General features: G+C 48.8%; 2 protein-coding genes across 6 annotated transcripts in view; one reads left to right on the top strand and one right to left on the bottom strand.

Moving 5' to 3' along the window:
• The window catches only part of Hk (potassium voltage-gated channel subfamily A regulatory beta subunit hyperkinetic), a 57,854-nt gene extending 55,415 nt beyond the window's left edge, over nucleotides 1–2,439 (top strand). For 4 of the 5 annotated variants that reach the window (XM_037233357.1, XM_037233353.1, XM_037233358.1 and 1 more), the window contains one exon: nucleotides 578–2,315. In XM_037233357.1, the coding sequence (XP_037089252.1) occupies nucleotides 578–694 (117 nt within the window). In that variant the 3' untranslated portion in view covers nucleotides 695–2,315. Of the gene's footprint in view, nucleotides 1–577; nucleotides 2,316–2,337 lie in introns of those variants that run through there. The other variant, XM_037233354.1, reaches the window with a different exon arrangement.
• Nucleotides 2,440–4,876: 2,437 nt separating this feature from the next.
• On the bottom strand, nucleotides 4,877–15,284 carry LOC119110339 (uncharacterized). The gene is made up of 4 exons (XM_037234118.1): nucleotides 15,219–15,284; nucleotides 14,580–14,755; nucleotides 5,577–5,753; nucleotides 4,877–5,293 (listed from the first exon to the last, which is right to left on the bottom strand). The coding sequence occupies exons 2-4, from the start codon at nucleotides 14,722–14,724 to the stop codon at nucleotides 5,235–5,237; spliced, it is 381 nt and encodes a 126-aa protein (XP_037090013.1). The 5' UTR covers nucleotides 14,725–14,755; nucleotides 15,219–15,284; the 3' UTR covers nucleotides 4,877–5,234.
• Nucleotides 15,285–27,391: the final 12,107 nt, after the last annotated feature.

Here is a 27,391-nt window from a genome sequence, read left to right as displayed (position 1 = left end):
CGGCTGGGGGCCTGTAACGCATGGTTCCGTGTCTGGGGGGAGGAACATCGCCGCGAGAGAGATCGGCGAGGTGCCGTGCACTGAGGCTGCTGATTCATGCAGGTGACACCCGCAGACCATTTTTGTGAGCCATTTCGTGAGATTTATTGATATCGAGGCACCGCATGCTTCCAGTTCTTACCGAAGGCTTTGCATTCCATAGTCCTGGTTTGGTTACCTCACATAGGTCGATTGGTTCACTTGCTTGCTGTTGAATCAGTTTCAGCTTTTGAATTGGAGTGCCATAATGTAGTAGATTCCTTTTGTTGATCATGCTGCCGTGTTGAGACGGTACTTCTGAAATAATTAGATGTTATGTTTCTCATCACTGTCGTACCTATTAGACACACAAACCATTCCAAGTCATAGCTTAGGACCACAACGCTAAAAAGGATCTGAAAAGATTCTATCGTGGAATGAAACTATATCATTTGCACCCTTATGTTGAGTTATCATGCCATTTGCCGTTGGTCTTGCCCCGTTCTGGTCAGTTCTCGGACATGTTTGATTGCCTGCGTTTTGTTCTGGCTGTTTTTAGATGACGTCACGCCTGACGCCGGCGGTCAGCAGTGAGCTGGAGAACATTCTCGGCAACCGTCCCGTCCGCTTCCTTCCCGTCTCACCCATTCCCAAGGGCTCGGATGCTCCCCGATGAACATTCATAGGCTTATGAGCCTCCTCGAGGCAGAGCCGCTCGCGTGCATCCAATGCTTCTCACTCCCGCCGATCGTTTTTCGGAAACCAGCGTCCTCCCCTCAACGTCGGCGACTTCCTCACTCAGTCAATACCCAGTTTCCTTTACCCAGCCGTTCTCCATTGTGGCGGACAGCCTCTCCGACCAACGCTCCTCGATTTCAACCGGCTCCAAACCCCTCCAACCAAGCTTAACCAAAGCAGCTGTAAAAATTACCCCTTCTTCCCAACCGACGCATTTTCCTCTCCTCAGACGACCCCCTGGATTCCTGGTTGCTCACCGAAAAAATTTTACTCACAAGTTTGTTGACTAGTCTAGATGTTTTTGTAGTAGAGCATTGCAACCATATACGTATGAATATAAGGTTTATTGTAACACCTGGCGATTCCATGTCAAATAGCTACTCACAGGATGCCTTCCCCGCTCAGGCACATACGTCGTGCAGTGTCTGTATGGCCATGCTTGTGCCTGTATTTTGCTTTGAGAACCTAGAGCGAACGTGTCGACAGCCATGGAGTAGTGTCATGCTGTCTGATCGCCGAACCACTGCCTTTTGTTCGCAAACTCACAGGATTCTCCTCGTGGTGATGTTCTGATGCGAGCCGGCCTGCATGTGTTTAGATACGAAGCTTTTCATAGCTGAATTCATGCAAATGTTGTTGTCATAGATGTCACAATTGCCCTCTCTCTCTCTTCCAGAAACTTGCCATCAGATGAGCATTTCGTAAATGTCTGGAATGTGATATCGAGGATTGCATGTTCGTCCATGCATTTAAATGTTTTCTGAATCTGTTGGCATTGGGAGGTTTTGTGTTTCTATTTTTGATGTAGCTTCTTTCATAACAGTCTAAACCAAATTGTCTAGCTTCGTTTGCATTTTAAGCCTGTTGCAGACTTCTGCTCGTTTTTAAAGGAAAACTGTCATCCTGTCTAACAGATGCCATCGAAATCCAGTGTTACTACACCAGTCATCTCCATCCATTGCCCCACTCCGCTCCAGGCTGTGCCATTGTTGCACACATCGACTCGGTCATCTCTGTCTGCTGCTGTTTGCACTGACCAGGCAAACTCCAATGGAGTGTATGTGACAACTTACACTCCATTTCTCGATCCCTGCTGTACCAGCCTACAAGATCCCCAGTTCCATCCACTGGCGCTGCACGCCGAAACTGCCGCCGTTGGGGCGCCATCCGGACAGCGCGGCCGATTTGTGACCCCCCCCCCTAACGGCTGTATTCTGACTGACGCTCTAGCCGTCCCCCTCCTTGTTCTAACAGCTTCGTTTAGCAGTGTTCCTGGTCCGTTCCCACCTATAGTGACACCCTGAGGATGTCACGTCCGACCGGCGTGCGATCTCCATAAACCGCTCCCTTGTACCCCATCGCATGGCCCGTCCCCAGCTCCAGCCCCACCCGGTCCGCGCCCAACTCTAGTCTCCCCGTACCAGCACACCTCTAACCTCCCTGGTCCGTGTCCCACCTCAGCGTACCACCGCGTCCACATCCCACTTCCAATCACCGTGTTCGGCGCCCACCTGTAAGTGCTCCTGCTGCGCGCCGCGTGGCGGGCGGCGGCTGACGGCCGGCGGCTGCTGGCGTCCGCAGCTGCTGCCGCGCCTCACGGCCGGCCTGCTGGCCGAGGTCGAAGCCGTGCTGGAGAACAAGCCTCGCCGGCCGCCGATCGTCTCGACGCTCGAGCAGAGATGACAGCAGGCCGAGCAGGCCGGCCGCGCCGCCGGCCCTGCCGCGCCCACCACGCCCGAGCCCGCCGAGCAGTCGCGCCGCTTCTGCAGCATGCAGTGAGCGCCGGCCGGCCGGGGTCAGCCGCGCCAGCCTGGCCCGGTCGCGCCGGCGGAGCCGCAGCGGGAGATGCCTCCGGCGAGACGACGACCGACCGTGCGAGGGACCGTTGGCGACGAAGTTCAGTGTCGGTGTCGGCCGGGAAGAGGCGCGGGCATGAAGCAGAATGTGCATTCAGACTGGTGTGCGCGGTGCTCAATGGCCTCGGACTTGACGCTGCGCGGCTTGCGAGCGCGTACAGGCTGTTGGCGTGTTGGACGACAGCTGTGAAACGATGGAGAGCTTTGTGACACGCTCTCGCCAATTATCTCGGCGATTTAAATTGTGTAAGTGCGTTGTTTTAACTACTTTTATCATCCAAGCATTGCCTCGTTCGACCGGCGTATTTGATGCAGTATTTTGACACATTAGCTCACCAGCGTCCTGGCCAGCGCGCGATCGCGCCACCCGTTGGCCGTTTTGCTAAGGACGGCGCTCTGATGACGTCATCTGGACCTCAGAGCTCCGACTGGAGGCGCCGTCGGTGGTTACCGGCTGCCGCCCCCTTTTTAGGCGTGCCGTCCCAGGGGCCGCTCCTGCTTGCAAGGCTTGCGTCACGCCGTTACGCGCAGGTCGCCGTAAGGCGGGCGTGATGACGTCATGCGTGCTACCGTCTCCCCATTGGGCGGCCGATATGGCGGCTCGCAACTCCTTAGAGGCATTGCTCCTCTGGCTGTCTGGCAGTGCCAGGATCAACATGGCGTCTTTGCGCACACTAGTCAGCGCAGCTTGCTCAATCTTCACTGCAATGGGGCTGTGAAACGCCCTTGGCTGTCGATGAGCTGGGCCGAACGACGTTAGCTGTACTGTTGCCATCTCGTGCGCCACAGAACTCACATGTGTATATTTGCTCTTCGGTTTGCAGAACAGCTTCTCCTTTATCCCAAGCATTAGACATGCTGCCGGAGGATCTTGATGAGCTGGTTTCATGCACTCTGAAGGCTAGTTGACGACAAAACGTGAACGACTGGCTTCTGACTGACGGTGGGAAGACCGCTGCTTGCAAGCTTTGTGTGTCAGAATGATGGGATGATCCAGCTGGTGGGACTCGGACCGCGGGCGAGTCGGGATCGGAGAAGCTGGGGAGCGGCTCCTGAGCACTGCGTAGCCCACTGATCCCGCGTGCCTCTGTTTCGCCACCGGCTCGAAACTCCTGATCCATTCGGCCGGTCTGGCTTCAGTGACTTACAGAGGTTCACGCTAGTGCATCTAGCGGCGGCTTGCAGAATGGGGGAGGGGCGGAGGTGAGCCAGCAGCGCGAGCACAGGTCAGGGCAGGTCGGAGATGGTAGGGTGGGTAGACCCGCGGGCTATCCCTCCCGTCCCAGCCCCGTCGCGCCGACCACCCGCTCCCTGTCCCACACTCGGCCAACGCGGGGCACGTGTCGAACTTGTCTGCGATGCTGCGATATTTGGCTGATGTTTTGTAAGGTAGGTGGACAACGCGCCAATTATTCGGTGGAGGGCACTGGCAAGATGTCTCCAGCCAAATTTTCCTACGGCGTGTCAAGAAAACCCACAAATGCATCAGAACCCAGAGCTGCTTCGCAGGCCGTCAAGAGAATGGCACAGTTCACCAAGATGACAATGTGTGCGCAATAAAGGCGATGCAATCGACGCAGCGGTCGGAATGGAGCTCGGCGTGGGATGGCTCCGGTGACCGCGTCTCTGGGGCTGCACGCGCGCCAGTCAGTATCACGTGCCTGCGCTTGGCAATCTCTGGACTTGGGACCGCACGCACGCCAGTCAGTATCACGTGCCTGCGCTTGGCAATCTCTGGACCTGGGGCCGCACGCTCGCCAGTCAGTAGCACGTGCCTGCGCTTGGCAATCTCTGGACTGGAGTGACGGACGAGCGCGACGGCGTGGCTGGAACTTACCTGCCCCGCGAGTTGCATCACATGTTTGTTCTCATGACTATTTACATACGTATTGAATTAAGTTTCCCTTAGATGTATTGAGAAGTGCTATCGCTTGTTCAATAAACATCCTGATGCGTTATGTGTATGTTAGGTTAACTAGATGGCGCTTGGTCAAGAATGCTGAAGTGAAACATTGTGTGCATTCTAGGAATTAATATGGGAAGACGAATGCGACCGTCAGGAGAAAGCGCCTTTGACTCGGTATTGTTTAATTCATGGAAAGCCTATGCTGTTTACCGTGAAAACGTTCCTTCCGGTCAGTCCAGGTCTTCTGCTTAAATGCCAGTACGAACCAGCTGCGGCAGTATTTCAATCAAACATGCTTACAAATCACCAGCCTTTATCAAATAGTCTTCTTGTAAAATATGCACGGTTTTTTGTGTGCGAAACGACCAGCTTTATTTATTCCAAGCCCGAATTTTGCGCACGATATGATGCGAGCATTCAGATGAAGTCTCTCAGAAAAGAGCGGGCGGTCAGCAAGGGTGTTATCAACATAGTCCAAAGGAAGAGCAGTTTAACTAGGCCGTTATCAGCATTGCTTGTGCCACCCAATGCATTATAATACTCCTCATACAGCCTAAAGCCGACTCATATAGCTCTTTTGTGATCACATTCCAGGAAAACGACTCGAATTCCTCACAACCTGCTCCGCTGCCATCCTAAAGGCCGCAGCGAGTGAATATCATCACAGCACGAACCAGAAATGTCGCCTCAGCGGTTCGGCAGTGTGTAACGCAGACCTAAGCCAGGTTCCATGGCTGCCAAATACTTGATCTCTTGTCCATGCTCCTTTGGATCACTGAAATGAGAAACCTTGTGTTTGATGTCGGACACGTACCATTATGACCTCTCCTGGAATGCATTATTCATTAGTCACGCAACACGAGGTAATCGACTATTTCATTTCGGATCAACTGTGCGGCGATTGGCGCACAATCGATCAAGGGCGCACCACTCTGCCCTTTCGTAAGTTGCGAAATTAGCAGCATTAAACCACTGCTCTATTCAGGGCAGAGCTTTGCAAAGCCGCCACCGGGTGCGAACGCCGCGCGGCCGCGGTCGCGTCCGGCGTGTGTACTCACGGTTTCTGAACCAGGCGAGAGCCTCCGCCGGGCTGTTGCTCTCCCTGAAGATGATGTAGATGAGGGAGAACACCTGCGGGTAAACGCGGCAGATGTCGGCCGCCCAGAGCAGTGAGCGTTCCACCTGGTCCCGGCTGGCCGTCGGCGCCGGGCTGCTGCTGCCAGACAGCGCCATCTCTGGACCAAACAAGCGAACCGATGGGTGATACGGACTACCGTGAACTGAGAAGGCATAGCGAACCAGGCTTTGGCTCGGTGATACAATTCTTCTGAATAAGTCTGGTTATGAACCAAACTTCCACAGACCAGTAGGGTCAACATGAGGATGGTCACCACAAACTATTGGGAGATGCTACATTTCTGGAAAATTACAGATCAGAGGCATATCCTCAGGAATACGTGAAACTTGCATCTCTGATCACGAGTGCTGGAGTTAAGGGGACAGGGGCTGGGCCTGATCCTCCCAAGTTTCTGAAAATTTTCCATCGATCCTGTAGTCGTTGACTGGAAAAACGCCGAAAATAATGATCGTCTTTTTCTCAGCCTAGAACAACCTCCATCGCCCATGCTTTAGTGACCGTCCTGACCGTTCGCGTTTTCTACGGATCGACCGGCGAAGGCTTGGTGATGGTACCAGGCCAACGCAGAATCAAGTACACGCCGAACATTTTTTTTTGTTAGAATTGTGGGGACGAAATGGCCGATCCACCACTCGTGAAAGTTCAAGATGAGCCATAAGGATGCGCATAGAAAAAAATATGCATTGAAAAAATGACAACAAGGACTTGAACCACTCACTGTTTTGGAAAATAATAAAAAATGGAAAATTTTGGAAAAAAATAATACGCACGCCCCCGAGCGTTGATGCGCACAGCAGTCAATACCCATGACTTATTCATGAAGCATACACGGAGACAAGCTTAGGACCTTAGTGATATGCTATGCGCGTGCTTGCAGCGCCAAGCCCGTGCAATGAAGTGACATATACTTCTAATCACACATCGCCTACTGTTGTAAAGCACACAGCAAGTGCGCAATTTAACAACGGGTGTACCTAGGCATATCCAAGAAACTAGGACATACGTGGGTAATTTTCTGTCTGTTCACATGTATTGCAAGTCTTTTAATTCTATTACAAATCTACCGTACACACCAGACTTCGTTTTTATCGTATTTCTCCAAGCTGTATGCATTCTGATGACTGTGTGCTTCACTTGTCTCGCGGGAAGGACAGGCCTTTAACGTGCCAAATATCTTTTTAACATATCTTTAACATGTCAACGATAGCTGAAGGGTAGAGTCAGGTAGGGTTTTCTGGCTGCTTACTCCGATTCATATTTGATTTAGGAAGACGCTGTTCTTTTGTGCAACACAAGTTGCATATTTTATCAAAACCCAGTGTCCACTGCCTGGTACAAATCGTGTTTGCCCAAATAATTTGACAAACCGTGATGCCTGATCACATACAGCAGCATACCCTGTCATGGAGGCAAGCATATTATATTGAGTAAGTGCCTCACTGGCAATACGGCTATCTATGATTGATTATGATAATTCAAAACTGTATCCGTAAACACTACCATCTGGTCAGTCTCAGTTTGTTCTGAGCCCACACTGCTCGGTTTGAAGGCAGGAGAAACAGACGTTTATACAATACTTTTACGCTATATCTCTTAAAGGGAACGTGTTACAGCTGTACCAAGCTTTGTACTGAGATAGCCACTTTCAGACATTCCTTGAAGTTCGCAACGAACACCTTTTTGTTAGACTTCCAGCCGTCTTGTTTCTGAGCTTGACGCACGCGAGCCTGTGCACGCTATTTTGCGTCGGCTATTTGGAAGCCACCCAGATAGGCATCACATAAATGCCATGCACATGCCTTCTCCTCGTCGCCTGTATTGTGCTTAAGGTCATGCAAAATATGGCCACTGATATTGTTTGTGTGTTTGCAGTGTTTGCAGGGATTCGGCACCAAGTGTCCGAGCTAAAGAAAGCAGCTGACAACAGTCGGGTTGAACGGCAGATTGTATGCCTCGATCATGATTACTCGTATCTGGTATTACTGGTATTACCCGCCTTTCGGCGGGTAATACCAGTTCAGGGCTGTAGGAAGAAGAGACCGGATTGCGGCGAAGCATCACTACATACACCTGACGGTCCAATCTGTGAGACTTAGCCTGCACAGCGACCCCCTCGCGGGGGGGGGACGGGAACATGCGCTTAATGCTCGGACGGGGCCCCACCAGGGGTCTTTCTACCGATTCGCGGCTGGCACATGCAGACGACCCCGGACAGCGGGGCGTCGCGAGGATGCAGGGTAAAGCGCGGAGGAGAATGCAGGGTGGACTGCGTCTCGATCACGAGCCACGATTTGTGATAAATGGGACAGGCACTTAGCAGCTTCCAGGTAAGGCGGATTTGAGGACGATAATCGAATGCTCCACGTACATAGTGTCATAATCAAAGATGCAAGTGCCAGTAAAAAACATGCCATGACGAAAAACTACTCCTAGACTACCACGAGAAAAGATGACTAACAGACGCACATAGAGCTCGTAACATAACTGTACACGCTCAGACCGCCAACGGCATCTTAGGCGCGTAAAAATACCACAGGTGAGTCATACACCTGTGGTCATACACAGGTGAGTCATACACCGCTACAGTGGCAGCTTGACGCAACCAGTCTGGTAATGACTCTGACGTCACCGTCATTAAAACTTCCATGACGTGATGCAACGTGACAGATTGAGGCGCATGATTACTAAATTGCAAAATTGTGTGATTTAGACAGTCTGTTGCACCTAAAAGTATACCAGCATTTACCATTTAGCTTTTTCCAATACGACTGACTGGAATTGAGCCTGAAGTGAGCCTGAAGTGAGCCTGTACGGCTCTTGAGTCCGATGAGTCTGATTAAGCCTGCATAGCTCTTCAATGTCTTTCAATGTGAAACAATTCCCTGAAAAATCCTTCTCACACATCTGCGAGGATGCGTTTTTTTATTTGGGGTAACGACAGCTCTAAAATTTCCTCGTAAATATAGCATGTTTGCAAAATGGCGGCCGGCTCCTATTCATCTTTATTTTCACGCCTAAACAGGCGAAGGTGAGGTGCGTATCCTCACAATCATTTTGAATTTCAATGAAGCTCCGGAGCGATGTTGTGCACTGATGTTCCCTTCTGCGCCCTTCGGTGGTGGTCTCCTGAAACCCTGCTGTGTGACTCGTGGTGTATGAGTAATGCATTGCAATGTGCACACCTTTGCATGCTGCGGGTGTGTTGGGACAGATCCAGGATGCCGGCAGCGGATGGTCACTTTCCGTTTAAGTGCCCTCCAATGAATGAAGGCCGCTGCATGGTCCGAAAGGGTTCCCTCCCAAAAGGTCCGTTTGTTCGTTTTCATGCGCTTTGGCCCCAGTTGGACTTTTCTTGAGGGCATTCAAGCTCATGTGGGCCTGGCAAGTTTCTGTGGCGCTGACACATTCTGTGACGCCTAACAATCCCCGCTGGCACGGTGCCAAAGAAGGTCCCAAGAGGAATTACGGCCACATTCCCCCTGAGATCCGACCCTCATGTGTGCTCTGCTTAGCCCTCGGCGGTGTTTCCCGACTTGGCGTTCTAATGCACACCCGGTGTTGCGTGCTCCATTGTGTCCTAAGTGACTGGTCGATGCGGTAATCCAAACTTCAGCAATAATTTGGATTCGACGGCAATCTATCGGGGCTATTTGAGCTCCTGCTATAGGACTGAGTTTTGCACCGAGGCGGCCCGTTGTTAAACATAAACTGCAGGAAATCGAACAACTTGCCATTTACCTGCAGACGGGAGCGGGCGCTGGTTTTACCGACGGCATTCTGAGCCCTCTGAAGAGCTCGTAACACCGGGTAGCCATTAAAGACTGCCATTTGCAGGGTTTGGGAATGAGGCCTATCCTACTCAAACACTCAGTTATGTGTGGGGCTTGCACAACGTCCGCTCGATCGGTTCAAACATGAGCAATCACCCAGACTTGAGACGTAATGGACTTAAACTCACACACATTTGTGAAGTTCAGCTCTCTGTTGCTGATGCCGTTAAACACGTCAATGTAGGGCGACCAGCATCATCTGAGAGCAGCTAAGCAAACCCGGTTGTTTGGAATGACTTTAGAAAGCGTGAGTTATAGCATTGATTAAAATGTGTGGGTGGTTCTGATCATAATCAGAAATCGTTCATGACAACGGAACTCTTCTATGAGGTCTCACTCTGTCTCGTGACTGGCCACAGGCAGACTGCTAGAGCTTTTTGCCCAGGGCTGAGGAGCCTAAATACGTAAAAAAACTAAATGGCATACCAATTGTGATAACAGCTAGGATATATCAATGACACAGATGAAAATACTTCTCCACCGGCTGGATAGTGAAATGTACCACGCTCTTTCGCGAATTCAAGAACCCATTAGTCACACCAAACAAAAACGTGCAGCTAAACACGCGTTAATCTTGCTGGAAAATTTCCTCTAGGAGCGCCCCCATATTTTTACACCTGCATTTGATTAAATTCTCGCAGTGCAGTTCGTGGTTACCAGCGAGGGCTAGCTGGGCCGGCCTCACATCCACTTCAACTAACGAAACAATTAAGTGTGAATTAGCACCACTTAATGACCGATTACATTGCAAGTCAATATTTCACAATTTGTACATCAAGAAACTTCAGCTGTGTGCTGTTTTGTGTGCAAGTATGCCCTTGGGGACACATTTCTGCATGATGCACATGTATGCAACGAAGAGAGTATGGTGTACTAGAAACAGTTTGTCAACGGTAATTCAATTCATCAGTAACGAATTTTTGTGAGACGGCAAACTAGTTCTTTTATTGCAGGCATGCTGTACTGTTTTTACAATTCAGGCCTGCAAAACAGTGGGTTAACTAACAAATGCGCTATTCTTTTTTGGACAAATTTCGAAGGGTCGAGAGTTGCTCTGTTTTCCTTTTTGTCTCTTATGCCTTTTGTGGGGCGTCGACGGAGTGTTGTTATACTTCTCGTATTTATGGCGCATAGACCATAGAGCACGGAGTGAGCGGAAGCCACTTCATAAGATGTTGCCATATTGGTGAGGAAGATGAAGCCTCTTCGGAAGTATCTGCGATGAGCAAGTGACATTCACTAGCATTTTCTTTCATTTGCTGAAGGTTATATTCTTGGCTTATTTTCATCTTTTTGATATTTACAAGTCGTTCATGTTCCTGAATACCGACTAAGGGCTGTCTCATGGTAGGAACATTCCAAGCCATCACCTTACTCCGGATCTTACCTTGTGCTTAAACTCGCGCTCGGTCGTGGGGGTCAAATTGACCCCCCGACGGTTTTTCCAGAATGGTTTCCGAACGGCGTGGCGTGGCCGCACCAAATTTGCATACTGTAAACAATTGAATAGCGGATCGTTTAACATTAAAATTTAGATTTACTTTGTAAGGTCGCTGACCTATGACAGGTCAAGTTTAGGCCATGGTTTCGGAGAAGGCAATTTCTAGGGAATCCTTCAAGCTGATCCAACAACGAAGTGTTAGACGAAGTCATATACCTCTGAGATGCTTTCTGAGGCAACACAACAGTTGAATGAGCAAATAGCATTGACCTAAGGCCAGGTATGAAGGTCACATCAAGATCAAAACCAACCTGTTTTGTTACTCTAGAGCTTGCTGTATGAAATAGTTTCTGGTGCTCACTTCGCGTTTATTGACAGCAGGAAACGCACTTCCATTTACTTCTTAGAGGTCAGAATACGTCATTGACCTAAAATAAGCCAGGTCAACATTTTGTTTTACGAAAATACTGCCTAGCGCAATCTTTGTAACTTAGTCAAATGCGAAACTCAAAGCAATCTTGTATGATTTTGGTCACCTTCACCTTCAACATCTCAAAGGTCACTGACCTCGAATGTTAATGTGACCTTTTGCGTAGAAACGGTTATCTAGGTTCTGGGGGCACTTTGGAGACCAAGCCTGCAACTTGACCCTGTTTGACCTTTTTGATCCAAAGGTCGTGACCTATGAACCTGAAACTTTGATGTAAGTGAGTTCACGTACAGGTCAACAAACCCGCAAATTACCGCTCTAGCTTTCTTATTTCCCAAGATCTCAGCGGGGCCAAATTTGCCCCCCACCCGAGCGAAGGGTATCTAGCCGGCCACCCGTACGCGTGTTAATCAAACGTGACGTGGTGCATTACAGTTACCACTCCATCATAAAAGTAATTGATATTCCCAAACATTTTGGACCAAATGACGGTAACATATGCCCCACCGTGCCTTTTGTACATTGCCGTACTCCTTTAGTTGGCGGCGAGAGAGGCGGCGGAGAAGTATTCTTTTTTCAACCTTTCTTTTAATATTAAAGGTCTAAGATGGTGGAGCTGGATTTTCTGAGCTAATTTTTGTGATTTACCCACGAGGCATGTCTGTCGTCAAAACCGGAAGCCTACGTGTTAAAAAATCAACGCGAGAGCAAAGGAGGCGCGTACGTAAAACTGTGTTTGGGTAGGAGCAAGATGCAAGTGAAAAAGGTGCCGGTGCATATGCTGATGGGAAACTGCTTGCATATAGACATTGTTCGTGGCCAGACCTGATAACATCGCATCATGTGGCTCCCACATTGTTCTTGGTCGATGAGCCACAAATGACATACATGCGGAAGGATGAGTGCTGCCTGCTCCAACTGCCTGCAGTGGGACCCACAGCGGACATGCGACGTACATCAAACAACGAGATTGCACAGCACCGACTGATCCAGAGCTAATTGACAAAATTCGTCTGGCGGTTCGCTCTATCAAACCGCTTGCGTCGCGAACAAATATGAATGAACGGATTAGCGATTGAATGGAAAGAATGAATGGGTCCTTGCGTACGCGTGGCTCTCGGGCAGATGTGTGGTCAAATATGGTATTCACTAACAGAATGAGTTACGCTTTGGGCATTTTTAGTCATTCACCACCTGCGTTTTTCGGGTACCCAAAAACGGAGAAAATGGATCGTTTTGAAAATTTGTGCAGGGCTTCAGCCAGTAGCCTATGCTCGAAATGGTGAACGGCAACCTGGGAAAACTCCCCCACAGTAAGTGATCAGGGCGTCGTTCCCAACGTGATGTTTAACGAAATTACACAGCTTTAAAATGTTTTCTTAGATAGCTAGGCCATTAAAATGAGGATTGCGACTGATTTCCTTACCTTTGATTAAAGTATGGGATTGGATCACGATGAAAACCAAACCGCTTCATTGCTACAAACTCGCGTTGTGAGCTATTTTTTAACGTCCATTTCGAATTCCATGATCACAGTGATGTCAGAAATTTCTGATTGTGACTTAATGAAGATCGGAGGAGGTCACTGACCTAAAATAACCTCGATCAACCTTTGCTTTAATGAGTATGCCTTCATACCGCTCTACCAACTAGTCGCTGATGAAAACTTTAAATAAAAAAGAATTCCAAAAATTTCGGGTCAATTTTACCTTCAATCGGCCAAATTGTTATTGACTTGAGGGTTGCTATCCTCAAAAAAATACCAATGACATTTTGGTGATGAGGGGCACCTCGAGTAAAGCCGTCTGCATGAGAAGGTATGAGGGCACTTCGGACACCGATCTGGAGGTTGACCTTGTTTGACCTTATTGAACTCGCAGGTTACGGCTTGGTACTTAATGGTTTGACACATGCGATTTCACAAAAAGTCCTACCTGCCTTTGGTGTCTCTACCTTTCTCAGCTCTTGAGATCTCAGCGGTCCATTTGTCCAAACCCCCTGACCCTGACCCGAGCACGGCGCATTTAACGGAGAACTTTGGCTCGTGTTAATATGAATAACAAATGGCTCAAGCAAGGGCTCTTACGTCACGCTATGGACAATATCCCAGAAGTACAGTGCAAAAGGCGTTCTTAACATGATCGGGTCGACTTGGCTCGCTTCGCTTAGTCAGCCCAGTGTCAATAGTGGGCTCGCTTATGCTGGGTCGGCACAAGTGGCCATTAGCATGGCCCAAATGCTGATGATAACGGCTCGCCTCGCCGGGTCGGCCAGATCAACGCATGCCCAAGTGTTGCAGAGCGGGGTTCTCTATGTTGCGTGCCTTTGCTATATCAAAGGAGTTCTTGTACGGCTTGAACAAACGCTTTTTAAGCGCCAATAATTATGTTTAAAAAAATCACACCGCTGGTAATGCCTACATCAACTTTGTCCTTTCACCGCAAACGAGACTTAAGTCTTGCCAGAGTGTGTGATATTGATACTTAGAAAAATGCTAAGTTCCAGAACTTGGGTTCGAGCGGTTGAGAATACGGTGGTAAAAATTCAAAAGGAGGGTCAACATGACCCGTTTATGAAAATAGGGTAATACATTCGGATTTACCTCCGCAGCCTGAGCTCAGCGGAGTTCGGTGGCGCAGCGGGGCCCATAAAGGGGCTCAGGGAGCAGCCAAGCTCATAAAGGGACTCAGGGGCGCAGCCGAGCTCGGGGCACGTTGAAGACATATCACGTCGATGTTTGACTTTCTGCCTGGAGCCCTCTGTGGTGAAAACGAAAAATATCGCTATCATGAGGGGTCCGCCATCCCCCCCCCCCCCCCAGGCCCCTCCCTTGGCTGTGCGCCTGGCGGGGCTTGCAACACGGTTAGAAGAGACAGATCATGGTGCACGACGAGCAAGTGGTGACATGGCTTGACTGCTGTTTTCTGCGCCAGGGCACGGGTTTGACAGTGCCTTCAGTGGTCCCGCCCATCACCGGTGCTGTCTGGTCGAGATTGGGTACTTGAGTGGAGAAGCTGCGATCGACAATGCCTGTCCAGTCCGACTGGGGTCGGGTACCCACCTGGCTTGGTCAGGTTCAGCGCGATGCACTCGTCAGAGGTCGACAATGCCTGTCTAGTCCGGCTGGGGTCGGGTACCCACCTGGCTTGGTCAGGTTCAGGCGCGATGCACTCGTCAATGATCGACAATGCCTGTCCAGTCCGGCTGGGGTCGGGTACCCACCTGGCTTGGTCAGGTTCAGCGCGATGCACTCGTCACCGGTCGTCTCCTGCTGCGTTGGTACCACATTAACAGGTGGTGTCAGTAGGACCTTTCCGGACCGCTCCTGCTGCTGCTGTATCCTGGTCAGCGCCACCTGGCGCGCCATGATCGCCTGCCGCTCTCGCACCAGGACGCACCTGAAAGGTAACCACGGCTGACCTGAAACGGCAGGCTTTAGAGATAGCTATTTCCAATTTACCACCGAAACAGCCTTCGCGGGAATAGTCCCATCTTTGATCTAAACGCAACAATGGACCATGCAATGAACTGGTCACAATAAGCCAGAGCAATAACACAAAGATGTTTGCGGCTTCCCTTTCAACAACTTAACTCCATTTTGATTTAAGACCAAATCAATTACATAACCATTGTGACCTGAGCTACCACATAGCGCACCATCCCGGAAATCACTTTTTCATTGCCAAGGGCTACACGACCGTGCGCACCAGCCAAACTCCTCCAACAAACAGTGGGGTAGAGCACCGGCGGAGAGCCTGGCCTCAAGTGACCGGGCCGAGGGCCGAGCAGCAGCCAGTGGGTGTGAGCACCGGCGGGGAGCCTGGCCCCAAGTGACCGGGCCGAGGGCGGAGCGGCAACCACCTGGAGCAGGAGCAGTCCTTGAAGTTGCAGAGCCCTTTGTGGCCGCGCAGCTCGTTCTTGACGCCGTGGTTGCGGCAGCGGGAGCAGAGCGGCACGCGGCGGCCGCCGGCGGCGCCGCCGCCCCTCTGGACCGGCTCGGCCCGCGCCGCGCCGTCCGGAGCGGGCCTCGCCGGCGCCGCCGATGGCGACGGCGACGTTGGCGGCCCGTCGTCCGCCGGTGGAGGCGACCGGAGCTGGCAGTCGGCGGCCGGCGCGGCGTCCGGGTCCGGCGCCTTCCGAGCGACCTCCTCCTCTGTAGAGGCTACCCGGCCCCGCCCGGGGCTGCCCGACGCCTCTGGATCGCCGTCGCCATCCGCGGGGCTTGGAGCAGCGGATGCTGAAACGGGATGAGTTTAAAGGATCAGCAATAGGTGATCATGCAGAGACGTAGGCTGGATAATGTACGTCTCTTATTCCATTCTGGACGCGCCTCTGAAACTCGTCAGCTTTTTAGTCGGATGGTGCGGCCCTTCCGTCATCCTCGTCATTCTGACAATTGGATAACACCAATCAAGCGGATGGTAGAAGGGGTCCGCATCCTCTAAGACCGCTTCGGTTCTTAAGTTAACGGTGACTCGTAAGTGCATTATGACGCGCTGAATATGCAGCTCGGCGCTGGAAATTTTGCTTTACTGTTAATTATGACCCCCTTGTCTCGTTCCGTGACCCTCACACTAATCAGACAGACCTTTACCAAACTGCTGGTGGGGATTGCAGGATTTATGAATGTTCATGCGGATGTACTTTATATGATAGACCGAAAAGCCATTGCGCTGTTAGAAAACCTCTGTTGGTTCTTGTCTTGCGGTTTCGTAGGAAAGAAATACTCGATGCACTTTCAGCTGGATTGCATTCTGTGTAAAATCTATTCACTACTGAACAGCACGCGAATTCGGAAATGGGTACGATCAAAACCAGACAGCAAATAAAGGCTTTCCCCATGACCGCCACGCGGCTTTCGACAGACCTGGATAGAGGCTATGCTGATACATGATCTGATGTCACAATGGGTTCCTGCTGCGAGCGGTACGCCTGCGCGGTGATCTTAATGATTCGGCTGAAGGCTGCACCGGTCCCGGAAGTGGGCGGAACTTGGTCCTGAGCTGCAGTGGCAGCCTCCAGGGGCGGAGGCAGCGAATCTTAATTATCTTCAAAAACAACGGAACAAAAAGGTTGGTGGGACAATAATAAATTGTATTTGTAGTTACCATTGGATTATGGGGTTCATGTAGAGACTGGCAACCTGTTAACTACGCCGCCCGATTATAAGCCTTTACGAGATTATGGAAAATGAGCCATTATGAGGTTATGGAAAATCCGTCATCCAGTTGCGGAGGAAACAACAAAACCAAACCACGTAAATAAGAACTCGGTTACGTTCTAGGACTTTTGGGAAAGAATACAACCACCAGCACACGACACATTTTCAATTATGACTCATTTGAAGTTAAAAGTGAAAAAGCGGAGCATGACACGGACACTCGAACCTATCTCCTCTCCCTGCTGATCTTGCGGATTTGAAACTGCAACGCTTGCTGTTTGAGATGCAGTCACTAAATGGCTACATTCTGCCCAAAAACGTGCACTGAAACACCGTAGATATGTCAGCCAAGAAGTCGCCAGTCAGGTAAAACACTGAAACAGCTGCAGCATTACCATGGATATGAGAGAAACACGCCAGTGGACTTCTCTTTATTTAAATCCCATGGCTCTGACGGTTTGTATTGCAAGTGCATCGTTGGCGTTCCTACTCACTCACCAACCTTTTTGAATGAACCTCAATATAACGGCGACTAGACAATGTCAAACGGTTGTTCTCGTAAAAGGAGCAGCAAAGAAACGGACAGCGCTACAACCTTTTAGAAGCTCAGGCGAACTGCGCATGTCCCGCTGGGCCATAATAAACCATTAAGCACTGATCACGGTGTGAGCGTTTTCCTAGAAATTTGAAATAATTGTTAGATAATTAATAGTTGTCAACTATAGATAATTGTTAAGTCTTTATGCACTGATTGTTTCCCTGTTCTGATCGATTACCTCCAGTTCAAAAGAGGCAGCTTGACGTACCTGATATTCTTACTTAACAAAGTTGAGCACTTAAAATGGGGCTTATTCACATGAATATCTGTTGTGCTTCTTTAGAAGCACGCCGTTTGTACATCGTTTCATTTGTGTTGCGTTTTCACTTCCATTGTAATTTAGTCGTATAGAAAGTGCCAAGAAGCCATGTAAAAGCCAGGTAGTAAGTTCAGTACCTTGTCAAATTAATTATCAAAGCACATTCCACTGATCAAATAAAGGCAAGCATCCTCAGAAACAAGCACCACGCATACACATCTTAAGCATGCCACAGTGTATGACGCTGATGCAAGCGGATCTGTCCACGTGGCGTTGCATTCCCACAGAATCTTGACGTAACGCCCACGCAGAACCGTGCCGCGCTTCCCCGCAGATGCGGCGCGTTCGAGCCGCGCGACCTACGGCGCTTCCGCGGCGCCCTGCCGGTGGCAGGCGTACATCTGGTGTACCGGGTCAGCTAGTGGCTTGACGGCGGCGCCGGCCGGCCGCGGCCGCGCGTACTCGTAGCGGAACGACGTGCCCAGGATGGGGTTCGAGTAGTTGGTCTTGAAGTCGCCGGTCTCCACCACGGGTCGCTGCTGCTCCGACAGCCGGGTCTCGTAGCGGTAGGCGGTGTGCATGTTCTCGTGGTTCGGCGTAACGATCTTGGCGCCCGGGGTCAGGCAGCTCGGACCTGGAGGCCTGGACGTCATGAAGTCGTAGCGGGCGCTCGTGCGCTGCAGCGGGTTGATGTTTGTGAGCTTGATGCGCCCGCTACAAGCCCCGGGGGCCGAGCAGCCGCCTGTGCTCGATGCAGGCCTCTGCATGATTACCGGGTTCATGCTATTGGCAAACTCCTCACGAAAATTTGTCCCAAAGAGAGGGTGGTCCAACCACGGGTGCTTGTTGTTGCAGAGTATCTTTTTGAGTCGGTCCGTGCGCGCTTGGCTGGGCTTGATAACTTCATACCGGTAGGACGAGAGGAGTAGCGGGTGGTTGCAGCCCAGAAGACCCATGTGATCTCCTTTCAGATAATGAGCAAAATCGCTCCACGGGAAACTTGGCTATACGCTTTGTGTGTCTAACGGAACTTAAAATTGTGCGCCGGGATCCCCTTAAATTTTGTGGTAGGCTATAATTTATCTAACAGTTTGTCCGAAATGCGATCAGGCAAATATGTAAACAAGGCCGCACAAAAAGTTCATCAGAGCTTTTCGAGTTTGCATCACAATTACAGCCAGGAAAGCCCACGTGAGTTGTTGTTAGGGCACTTTGTAAACCCTGAAGCTTAAATTCAGCAGGATCGCTTTTCATTGCTCGACCTTTTCTGTGCGCTTATTAATCATCATTTGTTCACTGTATGGTACACTATAACCTTCAATGCCAATCACGTTGACTGGATGAAAAACTCCACACCGCATGCTATACCTGGAAATTAAAGCCTCCACTTAGTTACGGTCCATAGCTGAGCAGCTGTAACTATCCGCTAGCGTTAATGGGAATATATATGACCCCGAACCCCACGTCGAGACCACGCGATTCTCTGGGGCTGTCGCTGCTACCCGTGTATTTCTATGCGCATTTCAATGTAAAATCAAATTTTAGCGTGTTCAATGCTCGGTGAAAACGGCCACAAAAGGGCAAAGCTGTTTCGAATTTGACATGGACGTAGGCTGGAAATCCCCCCATGTCGCGTTCCGATGATAAAATGTCCTCGGCATCAGTGCACAATTCCCAGTCCTCATTGTCATGCAGCGGACATCCCCGGTCGGGTGACACTTACCATGGCTGTGCGGCCGCAGCGGCGGCGGGGGCTGCCACATGGCCAGACGCGGAGGCCGGCACTGGCGAGCCGCCGACCCGGCAGCGCTGTCTGGCCCGGACGACACCTTTCAACGGTCGCTGCGGCAGCGCCCGGGTCCGACGCCTGCTCCCCGGCCAGCTGCCGACGCCGCGCCGTCGCCATTTTGTCCCGGTGCAGGGGTGCTGGACCGTTCCGTTCGCGTTGATGCAGCGGTCCGTTGTTGGGTGGATTTCAGGTCCCCTGCGCACGGACCGCAGGCAGTGCTAAGTCACCTGTCGGCCTGGAGACCGGCAAGGGTCACACGGGCTACGCCCTGCTGCCCCTCTGTGCCCCGTATTGATCTGGCCTGGTCGGCGGGACAAAGGTGTATGTTGCTCATGCCCCCGGGCGCTGCGACAACCATGAGCCCGACTTTATGGGCGGTCGCTGGGTCCGTGCGTTGCAGACAGCCACTGGCGGAAAGCGAGCGCTGTCAAGGGCGGCGGAAGGTGGGGACTCCACGCGGATCAGGGACACCCCGGGGCCTCGGTCCGTGCCCGTGAGAGGTAGGCGCAACTGCCACGGCTGGCCGAAGAACCGAGGTCGGCGGCCATTTTGCGTCCCTCTCAGTTCGGCTGTGGCTCTCAGCTCCACCAGCCGCCCACACAGCGTGCCCAGCGCCGGTGAACCGTCGGCCGCACCGGGCTGCAGACACATTAAACTCGGCCGGCAACAAAACAAGGTGCGCCCGGGCCGTCTGCGGAAGATGGCTGGCGCGCCTCAGCGGCGAGCGGCTAGTCCAGGCCAGCCATCTCTTTCGCACGTTTTTGGATGCAGCAGGGACTATCTCTGAAATTGGGACATAATTACACGTGCTACAGGTCCATAAAACTGCATTGTCAAAACCTTAGCCATCTTTACGCTGGGTTTCCGTAAGTTCGGCTCTGTCGTGGGTTTATGGGCGGTCAGGACATCAGTGGTGTACCAGTAGTTTTTGCATTAGACCGGTTTCAGGTAGCAGGTCAGTCATTCCACACAAATGTCGATTTATGCTGATGTGCATTTATTTGGCTGGCTTGGCAGCTTTAATGGAATCACAGTCATCTCCGTCCAAAAAGCTATATAAAGTTGACAAAATTGATCCCGCAAGCTCAACCCCTTTACATGAGATCAAGTTCCAGTAGTAAGCGATATATTAAATTGGTAGGAATGTGTTGCCATCGTGCCCGGTGCATCTGAGGGGAAGTGCCAGCGTGTGAAGTCCCGATCTGTGACTCAGTAACAATGTTCAAGCGTTTTGTGGCCTTCCATTTTCGCTGCTGTGTCGCAAGGTTGCTAAATATTTACCTCAAGTTCATGTGCAGGTGCATTGTAACTGTTGACATTAAGACGGTTTTTTGAGGTTGCGTATCGGAATGTTTTGCAGTGATAAATGTCACCATTGTACCTGCTAGCCACCGTGAGATGTCTTGTCACCGTTGTCAAGCGTTGATAACAACAGCTGTGGTCCTATCTGTAATGCGTCGACTTGGGACTTGGGCTGTAAGGATCAAGATTATGTGATGTTTTTACCTATTCGTGTCCTTGTGAACCTCATGTCATGGTTACATGCTTTGTTCTGTTCAAGTGAAATGCTAAGCCAACAACAGTTGTATCCCCTAAAACTGGAAACATCAAGGTGATTCAGGGAGAGACTAATATGGTTTTGACACTGCAAGCCAGTATGGTAAGCTCAGCCTGCGCTTTGCGATATGCTAGTTTCTTCTTTGGTGATGCACCACAAACATTACAAGCAGTATCCGCGTGTCGTGGGTGCGCGACAAGGGAAGTGTTTACGTGGTCTGTAGCGATGGGTCGTGAGTTGTTATGCTTGCATACTCCTTGTCATCCTAGTATATTTTATGCATCATGCTAAGTTGCAATTTGTCTGCAGCGTAGCGTCCGCTTCATATCTGCTTTACATGCTGAAGACAAATATACGGGATGCTGGACCGTTTTGTTGACGCAACACAGCACACTGCAGCGTCTTTACCAAGTCGTTGCCTTAACGATCCGCTCACTTCCGGCCCGCTGCGCACGGACGTGACTCATCGGCAAAGTTCCGGTTACCGAGAGGATAAAGAGGGCGTCTGTATAACCATTTCCGGTTAATGAAATGCAATAATTGCACGCTCGATTTGGAATGCCCCCGCCCCCCCCCAAAAAAAAAGTTCTGGAGCACGCAGGTATGTTCGAATCAGACAATAATCACGCAAACACTCGTCGCCTGGCGATGTGCTTTTTCTGAGAGACAGTGCAGACCCATCCGATCTTCACGTTTCCTGGCCTCTGTAACCGTTACTAATCTGAAGTAGGTAAGGCCAGCTTTTCCTCAATGTGTTTCTAAAAAGCCTCGCAAGTGAGCGTAACTAAGTGCGTGAGCAAGACAGCAGGCTGCCAAGGGCCAAGCAGGCTGCAAGGAGATGCTGTTGGTATCTCAGTAACGAAACGTTCACGAGTTTATACTTAATATAAGCCAGAAAGCCAAAAGGACTTCAGTCCATGAAATTTTAACATGATGAATTGAGAGTCCTTACGCGCAGTTTTCGACATTTAATATACCATTAGGTACTGATAGAGCGACGTTATCGAGAAAACATTGGCTATGAAGTTAACAGTATTACTCAAAAAGTCGAAATTACTGTGCGGTCAATGCAACCAATGATTGCTCTGTAAAGTCACTCAAACGGAATATCTCATATTTGGAGATATTAAAAAATAGGTGATGAAGCACGTTCCTTTATAACTAATGGTATGATTTTTAAGTGGAAAAGAATGCTCTAGATAGCACAATTATCTGTTTAGTAAACATGCTCCCAGCAAGTCATGGTTTGATTGCGTCACCGTACCCTGCACAACATTGGTTGAGAACAAGCTGATGGCTATTTTATCTGGAAATCGCGCTCACAAACGCCAGATATGAACGCTTAAACAATTGTATTGCTTGGCCTTGATCGCTGCATGTTTTATGGAATGGCAGGATTTTAATTATGCCATTATGCCGTCATGAAACCCAGAGTAAAGTTGAAATATTCTCTTCGATATACCTTCCTCCATTTTCGTGGGCGTGTAGCTACGAAAGTAGCTGGACTTAGGTCTTAAAAAGAGTATGATTGTGAACAGCACCAAAAGGCCTTCAAGATGGCTGTTTCAGGTCAAAAACCCATAATAATGTGGAACACTCCTTTGAACCAGTACCTCCTGATACATTAAATGACAATAACTCAGTATGACAGCTCTGAACTAATGATTTATCAGCTTGTGGATTGTTATTTGAGCCCCATGGTTTGCTTGCTTTTTTCTTTACCGTTACTTAAAAACAGGTAACCAGGAGTGCCCCTCCATCTATTCCAGCGACGCAATAAACCGTGCGTTAACACCGGAAAACATAAAATCAAGTCGCGGCACTCCCAGCTAGGAAGAGGAAACAAACATGAAGAAGCAGGCGAGGAGTTGGTGCAGACCCGGAGGAATAGTGTTATGCAATAGGCAAAGACAAAGCATACATGGGGAAGCTTAAAGTAGTCATTAGCCAAAGTCAGCTAATGACAGCCCGCTACAACCACCCAATAAGCTACAACCACTCCTTCACAGCGTTAGTAAGGGCTGTACAGCCACAGAAGTCGGGGGGGGGGGGCAATTACCTGGTCATTTTCGTGCTGGGCTCTTTGAGCTGGATATCCAGGGAGTCCACCCAGCTAAGCCGAGCCTGTTGCTGGAAGAACTCCCGGGGCCGGGCCATGAATTTGAGTACATGTGCATGGCTATAACTACATGAGAACGTGATTATGAAGCATGAGGGAGGTTAAATATGAAGTGGGTTACATACGTGCGGCGCAAAGGATTGCAATATCTTCAAGTATGTTGGTTACGTTTAGATGCATTCACGAAATGCTTGCGGGTGATGTTCTTAACGATGGTTTTAAGCAGAGATATCAGTCATTCTTGGAAAATATAAAACCATAGCGTCGTTCCACAGCTTAGGGCCAAGGCAAGATGCAAATAGTCTATAATTGCGAGTAGAGAAAGGTTAGTCTAAATGTTTTACTCGCCTCTTAATCCATTTCATTTGATTCGGAAAGCTTGTATATTAAATCGAATCATGCAGGAAGCTGTGAAGTTAGAAATTTGTGCATTATAATTAACATTTGGGATTTAGAGATATTCGATAATTTCAAAATTTTGTATCGCTTAAAGATTGACTCGGAGCTTTGTGGAGGATACACATTTTCTATCAGACGCACAGTTCTTTTTTGCAAAATTAGAAACCGATCTAGTTGAGAAGCATAATTTACACCCGAATCAAGCAGCAGTAATTTAGATGAGGAAAAATCAAAGTGCTATAGAGTATATGTGGCGTTGTTTTATCAATGAAGCACCTAACCCTGCTTATTATTCCAATGTTTCTAGTTAATATACTTGCAACAAAATTAACGTGGCGCGTAAATTTCATGCGATTTGTCAATGAGCAGACCAAGGTGTTGGATCTCTTTTTTCTCTTCGATAGGTGAATTGTTAATTGGTCCATTTAGTTGGAAATGCGAAGAAAAGGTAGCGTAATGCTGTGAAGATGTTTTTGATACGTTCAGTGAGACAGAATTGGCACTAAACCAGGAGACCATTAGGAGCAAAAGCGTATTGACATTGTTCTAAGGTTCCACAATACTTTTATTTTTGAAAAAAATTGCAGCATCATCAGCGTAAGAGAGGAAAATCATGTTACTGCTTAATCAAGGCAAGTCATTTATGTACAATAGGAACAGAATTGGACCCAGAATTGATCCTTGGAGTACACCCATTGTTACGCTTTTGAACGATGATGGATAATTCCTGATTTTTACACATTGAGTTCTGCCAAGCAAATCAGAAGAAATGATTTCATGAGATTTTCATCGAACTACCATATTAAGTAAGTTTACGTAGACGAAGGTTTGTGTTAACAGAGTCAGATGTTTTTTTTAAAAAATATAAATACAAACCTAGCACATGTCCTCCGTTTTCAAAAGCCTTGGCAATGGTTTCCTGGAGAAGAAGAGTTGGTATGTAGGTACTTTTGCTCTTTTGAAATTCGAACTGATTTTGGTGAATTGCGCGGTTTTGGTTTATGTGAAGAATCAGTCTGTGATACATAAGTTTTTGGAGAATTTTGGACATAAACGGAAAAATAGCAATAGGTATTTAATTAGTTACAAATTGAGAGCCCCCACCTTTAAAGATGGGCTTAATCACGGCTTTTTTGAAAATGCCTGGAAATATCCCGATGACAAACAGCTGTTGGAAGTATGAAGAGTTGCTTTGAGTATTACCCTGTAAGATAGACTTGCTCACTTTTAATATGATTTTTCACCTTTTCAGTTGTGGTAAGTTCTTGAGATATTTTGGTACACGTTATTTAACAGTGCTACACGATGACCAACTCTAGTACAACTTATTAATTGCCAGGTATATTTTTTATAATCTTTATTTTTTCTCATATACCTTCAGATGCAATAGCAGAAGCAATTGAGAATTAGCGTCAACCTAAATGACGCATCCATTTTATACCATGTCCATCATGACATACGGAGTCATGTCGACATGGCGCCGTTCACGTAACAACACGCAGCATATTTGCAGGTCGTCGGTCTACATCCTATGTGTGCAACATTCTTATTATTCAATATGCCACGAACCCATGATGACGACTGACCTTACCGCGTAACAAGGATTCTTTCTATATGGATTGGGGCGGGCCATTTAGATAACCGCACACTAGGCCACCTTCGGTCATAAACGTGATCCACGGCCTGCATAAGGTAATGGTAGAATATTGTGAAAAATATGTTGTTTCTAGATATCTAAAAGTCTTGCGTATCGAACATGAGTAGGTAGGGACAAAACCACGTATAACCTGGTGCGTTAGGCTAACTTGGTCTGTTTTGTCATGACGCATACCGAAAACCGTATTTGCAGTGTAAACAATTGCGCCTACATATATACCGGAAGTCCCTTTATTAGTGTTAACTGCAGGGTAACGCACGATGAATTATGGTACGTGTCCTAATGGATCAATTATGCATTATGTTGTCACACGCGATAGCCCATACCTACGCCGACACGGCATGTTTCCCAGCCAGAGAATCTAGGGCGTGAGCCCGCACATGCAGTCACATATCTGCGGTGAGTATGGCCATAGCAGGTCATCTAGTAGAACTGCTGCTTTACGTATATGGTGCAGATTTATGGACAAAGCAGCATATACCTCCATATCAGTTAAACATATACCTCCATATCAGTTAAAGTGCGCTGAGCGTACGCTAAAATGAATGTCTTAGTCGCGCTAGCAATGCAGATGCGGTCAACAAAGCGTACCGTGTCGATGTGGGGCGCGGGTAGGATGCTGTCTCAGAAAAATCGGACCCGTTTCCGTCGGCACCACTTCCTGACCGGAAGCAGTGCAGAGTTGGGCCGCTGGGTGGGTGCCACCCTGCTGCTGTCACCTTTGCTGACGCCTGAGGGTATTTTCCGGCCCGGTGCCACGGCCGGCCGTGCAGCATTGCACCTGAAACGCTTCGCCTGGTAGTCGTAGTAGTCGTTACAAACCGCACCATCACTTCTGCGCGATTGTGCGCAGCTTAGGTACCCTATGCACACAGTATGTACACACCACCTTTCACGCAGTTTTGTGAGCATGGTTAGGGCATGGAGGTCATGGGATAGGTAGGGCATTAGAATACGAGAAGGGCGCATTAAGCACAGGTATCGCAATGGACACCTGAAACAGGTTCCTCATAGCACAGTTGGTTAAATCCTCCTCGAGTACGCTAGTAGATTTGTGCGCACGAGCTGTATGCAAAATGTATCGCAAAATGCTTTCCCGTTGAGGGTTGGACGTGGTTAGACTCAACTCGCATGTAGAGATGTCTGGACAAGGAGAAAGTGGAGTCTCATTATCCTGACACAAAAAGTTTAAGGCGTTCGGCTGTTTTTTCAAAATATATCAACTTCTTCATCATCGAAATATCATCCGTGGTCATGTAAATCCTACGGTAATTATGAAAGTTCAATTGAGGCGATTGGTGCCACCCAAAACAGTTTGTGTGTAAAATATCCTAAGAAAATCCCAAAGCATAATCCCGATTCATATGATTGCCTTCCGCCAACAGGATATTTTTCTTTCGCGAAGTAATAACTCTACAAAGCTTGGCCTTAACACGGGCAGAGCGTACGACAAGCGCCACCTGGTGGTAATTACATTATATCAGCATTTTAGGCTATAGCCTTGCGGCCTTCGGCCTTAAGGCTACACCAGAAGTGAGCAGGGCAGAAGGGCAGGAGTGTGGATATTTCAGGTATTTGGGGTTGGTTGGGTCGAAAAATTTTCAGAACATAAATTCCGCGCTCCTTCCCGATAATAAGTTTAGACAATGATATGGCTTGGCGCCCCTTGACAGGCCAAGAAGACTACAAAAGGTCCCGTAAGTAATACTACGAACGCAGCAATAGACATCGGATGAAGGGTGGATATAAAATGCTGTGTTTTAAGTATAGACATCACATGAAGGGTGGATAAAAAATGCTACGTTTTAGGTATAAACATCAGATGAAGGGTGGATATAAAATGCTGCGTTTTAAGTATAGACATGACATGAAGGGTGGATATAAAATGCTACGTTTTAGGTATAAACATCAGATAAAAGGTGGGTATAAAATGCAATGTGTCATGGGTTCATTTTTTTAAAAATACTAGCTAGTTACGCTGTCAAAAAGGCAGCGTTATTCTTCACGTGAGCCATGGCATATTGAAGCGCTCAATGAGAGTTTAAGTTCATTTGTTCCACCTCTTTTAATGCCAATTTGACAGCACTTAAAAACATTTCAGTTGAGGGACTTCATGGAAGGGGTAAACCTATAAGTACCGATCTAAAATGGGTAACAGTTGGGATTGGGCACAAATTTCGGGATAACTACTTGCATGGGTACGGTATGTGTAAGACGCTTACGAAATGTCCCGTGGATGGTTCAAAAAGAGTGCACGCTTCTTATCATAATACATTCCATTTACATCATTTTCACAAGAACTTATGCAAAAGGTAGTCTTAAGTGTAAGCCTTTTTGAAAATGGTTCATGATGTTGAATTAAATTGCTGGAGAAATGCAACCAAGCGCGTAACGCGAGGATGCATCTGTATGGGGAGAAGTAGCGGGCTTGTATAGATACAACTCCATGGGTAACGGGTGTATTGACCACAGGCAGTCTTACGCAGGGAAACCT

Source organism: Pollicipes pollicipes, unplaced genomic scaffold (assembly GCF_011947565.3).
Source record: "Pollicipes pollicipes isolate AB1234 unplaced genomic scaffold, Ppol_2.1 Scaffold_7231;HRSCAF=8579_pilon_pilon_pilon, whole genome shotgun sequence".
NCBI classification, from domain to species: domain Eukaryota; kingdom Metazoa; phylum Arthropoda; class Thecostraca; order Pollicipedomorpha; family Pollicipedidae; genus Pollicipes; species Pollicipes pollicipes.
This window is presented reverse-complemented; position numbering and strand designations above follow the sequence as displayed.

Bases quoted from the DNA above. Each gene is read 5' to 3' on its own strand.
- LOC119110339 (XM_037234118.1), bottom strand. From the start codon at position 14,724: ATGGCGCGCCAGGTGGCGCTGACCAGGATACAGCAGCAGCAGGAGCGG. The intron at 5,754-14,579 runs GTGGGTACCCGA...TGTTTGGTCCAG, and splicing joins GCTGAACCTGACCAAGCCAG to AGATGGCGCTGTCTGGCAGC. The intron at 5,294-5,576 runs GTGAGTACACAC...TTCTCATTTCAG, and splicing joins TCTCGCCTGGTTCAGAAACC to TGATCCAAAGGAGCATGGAC.